Source organism: Microtus ochrogaster, chromosome 24 (assembly GCF_000317375.1).
Source record: "Microtus ochrogaster isolate Prairie Vole_2 chromosome 24, MicOch1.0, whole genome shotgun sequence".
In the NCBI taxonomy this organism is placed as follows: Eukaryota; Metazoa; Chordata; class Mammalia; order Rodentia; family Cricetidae; genus Microtus; species Microtus ochrogaster.
The window spans coordinates 31,748,936-31,759,155 of record NC_022024.1 but is presented as its reverse complement, the minus strand read 5'-3'; the positions used below and the strand labels follow the sequence as shown (position 1 = coordinate 31,759,155).

The following is a 10,220-nucleotide window of genomic DNA, read 5'->3' as shown; positions in this document are numbered from 1 at the left end:
AGAAGGAAGGAGAGAAGGAAGGAAGGAAGGAAGGAAGGAAGGAAGGAAGGAGAGAAGGAAGGAAGGAAGGAAGGAAGGAGAGAAGGAAGGAAGGAGAGAAGGAATGAAAAGAAGTAAGAAAGAAAGATAGTAGCATGTGAACTACTTCATAAAACTTTATTGAAAAGTTGAAATAGATTTTTAAGAATTACTTGTTTATGGGGCTGGAGAGGTGGCCCAGGAAGTACTTGCTGCCCTTGCAGAGGATCCAGATTTGATTGCCAGCACCCAAATGGCCAAGCACAGCCTTCTGAAACTCCTGCTCCACCATCCTCTTCTGGCCTCTGTGTACTTACATATGTATGCAAAATACTCATGTGCTTAAATTAAAAATATCACTTGTTTAGGAGCTGGTGAACTGGCTTAAGAGATGAGGGCTCCAGGGAACCAGCTCAGTCTGATGTGCTGTTTCCTGTGTGTCTGTATGATGTCATCTGTCCCATGCTGAGATAGCAGAGAGCTTTGCTCATTGGCTGCAAAGCTTACTTAGTCTTGGACTTCAGAGTAATAATAACAGGGAAAACAAACGGCTGTCATGGTAACTTTAGAATTTCTCCTCTATCTAGAAACTTTTGAGATTTTTTTTATACTATGGATTAAATTTTATGTAGAGTAATTGGTTTTTAGATTGTTTAGAGTCAGAGAGAATTAGAGAAAAGTTAGAAACACTTTTAAGATTATTGAAAAAGGGAAAGAAAAGTAGGAAATGTATAGTAAGATTGATTTCTTTTGCATTTTTTGCTTTGGAAACATACGTGTTAGATATTAGGGTATTGTATATGTGGAGTTGTGTGAAACTACCTGCAATCATTTTTGGTGTTTTATTTTTTTTTATTTTGTTTTCCAGTGAATATGGCTTTGCTGAAAAAGTTGTTGAGGGAATTACTGTTTCTGTCAATTCTATTGTCATCAAGATTGGAGCGAAAGCCTTCAACGCCTCCTTTGAACTTTCTCAGCTCCGAATCTACAGTGTCAATGCACACTGGGAACGTTCAGACTTGAGGTCCACTCGTGTTCAAGATCCACAGAGGGGAGAGGTAGGAAGGCTTTTTTCGTAATGAATAAATAATCAGAGACATTTAAAAGAATTACATCAGTGGCCAGCAAGATGGCTCAGTGGGTACAGGTATTTGCTGCCAAGCTTGATAACATAAATTACATCCTTGGAACCCACAGGGTGGAAGGAGAGAGCTGTTTCCTGCTGAGGCTCATGGGTGACCATACACATGTACGTGTAAAGACACACACACACAATCCATTGAAAAAATAACTGGAGGGATGGCTCAGCAGCTAATACTTGGTGGTGTTGCAGTAGACCCGAGCTTGGTGCCCAGAACCTGCACTGGGAGACTCACAGGCCTGTGACTCCAGTTCCAGGGCATCTGACTCCCTTTTCTGACTTCTGTAGACACATGCACATATGGTACACATGCATACATGCATACACTTAGATGTGCATGCAAACACACACACACACACACAGACACTAAAATAAAATAATTGCATTTATGGTTGCCCAGAACTGCATTCTAGTGGATTTTCTCTTCCAGACTTAAAAGTTTGCTTTTCTATTAACCTAAGTAATTTAATTATAAAATGTTGGTATTTTAATGTGTTACTATATACATATTTCACCTTATGGAAGTAATGAGTCCTACTTTTTAATTAAATTTTGTGTTGGTGTGTGCATGTGTGTCTGCATGTGTCTGCATGTGTGTGTATCTCTTCCTGTGCATCTTTGTCTTTCTGTGTTTGTGTGAATACCCCATGGCATGCATGCGGAGGTCAGAGAACAACTTTGTGGAGTCACGTCTTTTCTGTATTTATGTGGGTTTCAGGGTTCAAACTCAGGTCAGCATTTCACAGTAAGCGCCTTTCCCTCCCTTTAATTTTATTCAGCCACTGCTTTAGTCATGATTCTAATGCTCCTTGTTTATGTTGTTTCCCAAATGAAAGTACCAAGAGTCTTAATAGATGAGTATAATTCTGAATGTATGTTGTTGAATTTGATGAAGTGTAAAAGCAGTGTTAAGTATTTTTCAAATGTCACAAAAATTAATTGAGAAGGTACCTTTTTTATTTGCTTTCATAAATGTTTACTTTCTTATTTTGCACAGGTGCACACTCCTAATCTCTGTTTTCTCCTTAGGTGCTGACATTTAAAGAAATAAATTGGCAGATGATTCGAATTGAAGCAGATGCCACCCAAAGTTCACATCTGGAAATTATGTGCGCTCCTGTCCGGTTAATAACTAACCAGTCGAAAATCAGAGTCACGCTTAAAAGAAGAGTAAGTGCAGTTGTCATCTCTGTCCCTGTGTTAGTGTTAGAACAGGCAGCGGTGTTGGCAGGTGGCGGGGGAAGCTCATGTAGTTATAGCACCCTTATCCCATAGATGAGTATTTAAGTGCTCCAAGGTTTGTATTCTTAGCAAATTGAATAGATTTTTTATTAATTTTTAAAAATCATTTGTTTATTTTTATTTTATGTGCATTGTGTTTGCTTGCATGTAAGTCTGTGTGAGGGTGTCAGATTTTGTGAGCTGCGATGTGGGTGCTGGGGATTGAACCTGGGTCCTCTGGAAGAGCAGCCAGTACTCTTAACCACTTAACAATCTCTCCAGCATGATTTCTTCCTTCCTTCCCTCCTTCCCTCTTTCCCTCTCTCCTTCCCTCTTCTTTCCCTCCCTCTCTCCCTCCCTTCCTTTCTTCTATTCAGATATTTGTTGAATGTTTACTGTCTTACAGTTCCATTGCACAGCCTGGAGTGTAACTTGTGGTAGAATGCCTACTTAGCATGAATAATGCCCTGAGTTTAGTCCTCAAATGCCATCAGGAAAAAAAAAGAAGTTGAGGAGGAAGAAGAAATTTCTCTTACTGAATTTTGTTCAACAATGTTTTTTTTTTAAATTATTGATAGCCAACACTTAACTGTTAGTAAGTTTTTAAGATTTTGCTTAAAATGTTAAAATCATGGGGCAGCACACAGCTTTAGAGCAGCACTTGGAAGGCAGTTCCAGTTCCGGTCACGCTGAGACCCTGTCTCAGACAGACAACAAAAGGTGTCGCCGGTAACGTACATAAGTGAAGAGACTAGCATTAAGAGTATTGGAGCTTGAGAGTCCACTGGGATTGGTGATGAAATTTAATGAGGAGGTGACAGTTTGAACAAGAGGCCTGGTGAGAGACCCCGCAGCCTGCTGTGTGCTTTGTGTCACTGGTGTATTTGCATAAATAACTGTGGGAATCTGGAAGGGAATCTTCTCTGAGCTTAACAGAGTCCCTGAAATGTGAAGTGTGGGGGAAATGACTTTTGGTAGTTGATGAATTGTAATTCCACTTCCCGAGGTAGGACGAGTTCAGTTAATGGAAGTGATGAGGATCTGTCAGCTGCAAATATAGAAATTGCATACATGTTATATAATTTGTCCTTCAGGGACTTGTCGGTCTTCTTAGCACTATCATCCGAGCTTTGGGAAATAGTCCTTCTCTCTTACAGGAACTCCATAAATATTTGTTACATTTTCATTATTCCTTATCTCATTGGGAGCGGACGTATGGCCATGTATGGAGGTTAGAGGGTGTTTTAGGGGTCTCTTCTCACTATGTAGGGTCTGAGGTTTGAACTCAGGTCTTTAGGCTTTGCAAGTGACTGCCTGCTGAGCTATCTTGAAGGCTTAAGAACTTAATTAAATTAAGACAGTGTCCATATCCACATTAATACTATTAAAAAGCTTTATGCTTTTAATAAATAAGTGTGTTATAAGTTTTATTCTTGGATTAATTTTTGCAATCATTTTTCTTACAGTTAAAGGACTGCAATGTCATTGCAACAAAGTTAGTTCTAATACTGGATGATTTGTTATGGGTTTTAACGGATTCCCAGTTGAAGGCTATGGTGCAGTATGCAAAGTCTCTTAGTGAAGCAATAGAAAAGTCAACAGAACAAAGGAAGAGTATGGCTCCTGAACCTGCACAGGTATGCTACAAATTCACAGAAAAAAGACAATATGTAACTTAGTTTAAACAGATTGGTGAATTGGTATTTCCTTTATATGATATTATATCACCCAAACCAAGATTCTTCTTTATCTAAACCGTTACAGTGTAATGTTATACATGATATTAATGTGTGTCTAGTGCTTGTTTTGTTTGGAGCTCTTTGTGCAGGGTATAGAATGATTGGCAGTATAGAAGCATTTGATGGCATAATGCTTGTCTGTGCATGCCCATGCAAGCATGGAGGACTCAGGAGTATATTGAGTCTTGACAATGTAGAAGTATTTGATGGCAAATGATTGTGCATGCATGCCCATGTGAGCATGAAGGACACAGGAGTTTATTGAGACCTGCTTCATCTCCCTGCACCTTATTTCCTTGCAATTCTGTCTCTCACTGAACTTGCTGCTGGAATTGCAGCCAGCCCCAGTAATCCTCTCTCCTCTTCTCCCAGTGCTGGGGTTGTGGTTGGCAGTGTTCCACTTTTTCCATCAGTACTGTGTTTTAGGAAGCTGTTTGTTCATTTCCTGGCTGCCCAGACTCTTGAAACTGTATTAAATCACTGCTTGGCCTATTAGTTCTAACTTCTTATTGGCTAGTTTTTACGTCTTAATTTAACCTATTTCCTGTATTTTATATTTTATTATGAAGCTCGTGGTTTACCAGCAAGTTTCCAGTGTGTCTGTCTCTGGTGGCTGCTCTCTGGCTTTTCCCTGACTCCGTCTCTTTTCTCCCAGCAGTCAGTTTAGTTTTCCCTGCCTACCTCTCTTCTGCTTTGCACGGGCCCAAGACAGTTTCTTTATTAACCAATGGTATTCAAGCATACAGAGGGGAATCCCACATCAGCACTGGAGACTTGAACTCAAGTCTTCGTGCTCGTACAGTAAGTGCCCTTGTGCATTAGTCATCTCCTAGCCCAATGATCCTTTTCAGGAAAAAGTTTGAATTTTTTGAGGTAGAGGGAAATAGAAATAAATCCTGGATATTATAAGAGAAGGCATTAAAGGATGACTGCATTGATAGCTAGAAGTGTTTGGAGACACTAAAGTTGAAAACAGAACTCCTTTTAGAATTCTCTGATGGCTGGTGGTGGATTGGGGATAGGAAATCAGAAGCATTAATTTATCTGAATGGTAAAAGCATTTTTTCAGTCTTTCCCAATATTAAATTCTAATTGCTAATACATAAACATCTTTGTAGAAGGGACATGTAAAATCTTTTGATTATTTTGATTGATTGTATATTTGATTATTTTATTAAAAGTAGAAATAAGTTTCACAACTTCCTTTGTAAAATTTCTTTTTCTTTTTTTTTTTTTTTTTTTTTTTTGGTTTTTCGAGACAGGGTTTCTCTGTGGCTTTGAAGCCTGTCCTGGAAATAGCTCTGTAGACCAGGCTGGTCTCGAACTCACAGAGATCCGCCTGCCTCTGCCTCCCGAGTGCTGGGATTAAAGGCGTGCGCCACCATCACCCGGCTCCTTTGTAAAATTTCATGAGATGTTTTAAAGTCATGTTTCCATAAAGCATGGTGGAGCTTGGTATATGGAAGTGACTGCATTGTAGGCTTCCAGTGCTGTTCACAGTGGCATTGTTCACTGCCTACCTGCTTACAAGACTACATAGGTTCCTGCGTTAGTGGGAAAACAAATGTCTGACCCTGCCTCCGAGAAGCTCAGTGTTATGAGTCAAATGTAAACAACTTGAGGTGTTCATATATGCTAAAGGGAAGAACACAAGAGAAGGGTGTGGAGGAAGGAAAGGAGCACAGATGTTTCAGACTGACCCTTGGTAGGGTTTGTAGAGGTTTAATAAGGAACATAATGGGGTTATGTCTGAAAATGAAGCTAGGGAGATGGCTCAGCGGGGAAAGTGCTTACTGAATCATCATTAGGGTCCAGCGGCCATGTAGTGTAACCATCTCTTGAGCACTGAAGTGCTCCTGGGACAGGAGTGTGCCTATGGCAAGATGGAAGTGGAGACAGGAAGCTTGTGAGTCAGCTTGCTTAGTTATGAAGGAGAGATCTTTTCTCAAATTAGGTGGAAGGTGAGGTCGACCTCTGACCTCCACGAACACGGACACACAGAGACCTGTATTCACACAGTACACACACCCTGCACTCTGGTTCCGAGATTTTTATTGTAAGGAAATTGAGTTCCACACCTTCTACCTTCATGTGTTCTTTATTTCTTCTGACTGCCTGAGAATATGCTTGTTTTGGATGTTTAACACGTGTTCACCCATGCCAGAATTCCATTTACCCTACTTAAGAAGTGGAAGGCACCCTCTTATAAATCTCCAGTCTGATGGATTTGTCCAGGAAGAACAAATACTTCTGGGAACAAGACAGGAAATTTGAAGTACTTGCTACCAGAAATGAATGATTCTCATGACTAAGTTGACAAGTGACTTCCACTATTTTGTTTTGAATACATTTGAAGGCGGAGCTAATATACCTTAGAATAAACTGTAATAGGATTGGGTTATTGGAAGTAATTTCATATGGTAAAGCATGTTGTGAATCCTAGCTTGTAACTTGGAGTGGGAAGTACTAAATTCCATTTTAAAAACAAATTCCCCTCATCCACTCTGCCTGTTGATGTGAACAAAGTTTTATAGAGCTTACAGCCAGGAAAACCAATAGGTGCCTACCACGTTGATGACGAGGCTTCCCGCATTCTGCCAGCTTTGTAATGATTAAATAAGTGGCACTTTCTGAGTTCCATGGCGAGCTCAATTTATTTATTTTTACCTTTTATTGTTTTGCTTTGTTTTGTTTTGAGATAGGATCTTAATATGTAACCTTGGCTGGCTTGGAACATACTTTGTAGACTAGGCTGGCCTCAAACTTATATAGCTCCACCTGCCTCTGCCTTCTGAGTGCTAGGAGGTGGGTATCACCATGACTTATCCTGGCAGCCTAATTTTAAGTTTAGGAGCAGCCTCCTGAGCTGCAGCAGACCTGCAGTTGGTAGACAAGAGGGACCTTGTACTTTTTGGTATCTGGGCACTAGTAGGGATATATCAGATATATGATAGCATCATATAGGATGAGCTGAAGAGGAGGACAGAGAATGGAGCAAGTGTGGAGGAAGTGTGTCCACGAGTTTTGAAAAATGGCTTGTGTGGGGGCTGTAGAGATGGCTCAGTGGTTAAGAGCATTGCCTGCTCTTCCAAAGGTCCTGAGTTCAATTCCCAGCAACCACATGGTGGCTCACAACCATCTGTAATGAGGTCTGGTGCCCTCTTCTGGCCTGTAGACATACACACAGACATAATATTGTATACATAATAAATAAATATTTTTAAAAAACTAATAAATATTTAAAGAAAAAAATGGCTTGTGTAAACAGAGAATATACTTTTATTTCCTGATTGCCCAGACCCGAATAATCACACAGAAACTATATTAAATAACAACACTGGCTGTTGGTGTAGGCATATTTCTAGCTAGCTCTTTCATTTTAAATTAACTCATTTCTATTAATCTGTGTATTGCCATGAGACTGTGGTTTACTGGTAAGGTTCTGACATCTTTCTCCTTCAGCAGCTACATGGTTTCTCCCCGACTCCACCTTCTTTTCTCCTTTATCTCTGTTTGGAATTCCCTCCTTGCTATATTCTGCCCTGCCATAGGCCAATGCAACTTTTTTTTATTAACTAATAATAAGAAAACATATTCATAGCATACAGAGGGTAATCCCACATCAGACTTGAAAGTCATATCTAGCCAGATTAGAAAGCAATGCCCACATCTTCCAGAAGTTACGGATAAGGACGCTAAGGACTCCAGAATGAAAGACGGAGTTTTGTTCGCAATGACAAGGAATGTGGAGGAGGAAGCGGCTTTGAAGGAGAGTGAGGAGAGGAGCACTGAGAATGTGTGCAGATATTTACTGAACTGTGTTGGGCTTCCAGTCAGACTGTGTCGAGTTCTCCGGTTGTTTAATCTAAGTTTTATATAATTCAAAAGGTATTTTAAGGCAGCAGGGTTACTGATACAGAACCCACTGAATTATACTCATTTTTCATGAGTTTATTGCTGGAAACACTCAGGCTTGCTTATGTGTGACAGTCAAGGATGTGACTGGGCAGTGACAATGTGGTTTGGAATCTTTAGAGCTCTACTGTAGCCTCATCTGCCCAGCACGTGAAGACCCCACAGGCTGCCAATGCTCCCGATCTGAACGATGCAATTGTAAAATTCTTCAATGACTTTGATGTTAAGGAAACATCCCATCATCTAGTGATTTCTCATCTAGATCTGCATATCTGTGATGATATTCACGCAAAAGAAAAAGGTAATCTTACGTTAAACTATTTGACTCTTCTACAAATTGACTACAAAACTATATTGTTTACTATATGTAGCATCTATTAAAATATCATCCTTCAGATTGCTATATAAATGAAACATTTGAAGTATTTTTTTTTTTGGTCTGAAGTTTGATTTGGCTTTAGTACTTAATCCTTTTTAATTGATTGTTGGCTTTCAATGCTAGCAGTGAAATTCGGTTTGAAAATCTAAGAGTGGGCAACGTGGTGGTGCATACTTTTAATTCTCGTACTCAAGAGGCAGAGACAAGCAGATCTCTGTGAATTTGAGGCCAGCCTGTTAGGACTACATACTGAGACCCTGTCTGAAAACAGCAACCATAACGAAGACTGAATAAATGACATCCTTGAATAAAATAACTTAGAACTGTCTTTTGAAATTATGCATTTTGTCCTGTGGTCATTCATAAGTATGCACATGTGGTAAGCTTGGTAATGAATTCACCTATCTCTGAACCTGTGCTGTATTGGTATTTTGCTTGCAAGTGTGTCTGTGCACTGGTGTGTGCCCAGTCCTTCTGGAGGCCAGAAGAGGATGTGGATCCTGTGGAACTAGAATTACAAATGGTTGTGAGCTGCTGTGTGGGTACTGGGAATTGAACTCAGGTCCTCTGTGAGAGCAGTGAGTGCTCTTAACCTCTGAGCCATCTCTCTGACCCCAAACCTGTGTTCATTGTACACATAAAGACAACTGGGTGGCTCCCTCACTGTTTCCCCTGCCCTGTCTCCCCAGCCTTCCGTGAGGACCCTGATGCTTGTTTTAGTCTGTGTCCTGTGTTTATTGAGTAGACTAGGCTGATAGGGCAGGCAGGGAGCTGCCCCTGCCACTTTGAAAATCCAGGTTCCTGGCTTTGAGTGCTTAGTGTTTCTGCTTCTCTGTCACAGTGTCAGTGGCCCATTAGTGATGGGAAAGTTCAGCAGGCCGGCTTACCTCAGGGACAGTGTTTGTATCATTTTGGTGAGTGTTAGAACAAAGCGAAGATCCCTAAAAAGTCGAGATATTTGACCTGAGTTCTTCAGGCCTGAATCAGAATATCCTTTGGATTTTATTGTTTTTAAAGCTGAGGGAGTATTCTAGGTACTTAGGAGAAGAAATTATTGTACAGTCATCAGAGAAATTGGGAAGAATTGGCTAACAAGTAGAAGGGTAGAGGAAGGTGACCTAGTGTACAGGCTTATAATCCCAGCCACTGGACCCTTAAGGCAGGAGGATCACAAAGTCAAGGCGAATTGTGAGCAAATTCAAAGCCAGTGTAGGTCAACTTAATTAGACCTTCTCTCAATGTTCTTTAAGACTGGAGAAGTTTCTCTGTGATAGGGCACTTGTATGTCAGGTGAGAGGCCCTTAGGTTCAGTCAGTCCCCAGGGCTGCCAAAAAGTGGGGGCAGGGGGCGGGAATGGAGAGCAGAGCAGATTTGGGCAAGTAAAGGAATTTGCTGTTGTTTCTTTGCCCACTTTGTGTCTTTTGGTTTATAGTTGTCATTTTCTGCTTCAGTGACTGAAAAGGAAAAAACCAAAAAAACTTTAAAGCATAGTAACTAAATGAGATGGGAAAACGCAGCATTTTCTTAATGTTTTCTAAGCTTGCATTCCTGCATAAAACATGTTATTCCCTCGTAAGTACGCTGGGTGATGTCTCCCACACTGTGGAGTTCTGCAGTGACTTCTCTGTTGTGAAATCCTAAAGACTCCGAAATATTCATCAGTTTGCAGAAATCTCATCTGATGCTGAAACTAACCAAGATGCCTTTCTCATCGTGTTTATTGCACCCATTTGGCACATTTTCTGCAGCATGCTATTTACTACTGAGCGCTACCTCAGGAAGTATCCAGATGTGCTTTCTACATAGC

The 10,220-nt window shown here is 40.5% G+C and overlaps 1 protein-coding gene across 1 annotated transcript in view; it reads left to right on the top strand.

The window, feature by feature from the left end:
• The window catches only part of Uhrf1bp1l (UHRF1 binding protein 1 like), a 67,003-nt gene that overhangs the window by 31,153 nt on the left and 25,630 nt on the right, over positions 1-10,220 (top strand). Inside the window, exons 5-8 of the mRNA XM_005358186.3 lie at positions 887-1,076; positions 2,189-2,329; positions 3,847-4,017; positions 8,155-8,335. Coding sequence (XP_005358243.1) covers positions 887-1,076; positions 2,189-2,329; positions 3,847-4,017; positions 8,155-8,335 — 683 coding nt within the window. The remainder of the gene's footprint in view (positions 1-886; positions 1,077-2,188; positions 2,330-3,846; positions 4,018-8,154; positions 8,336-10,220) is intronic.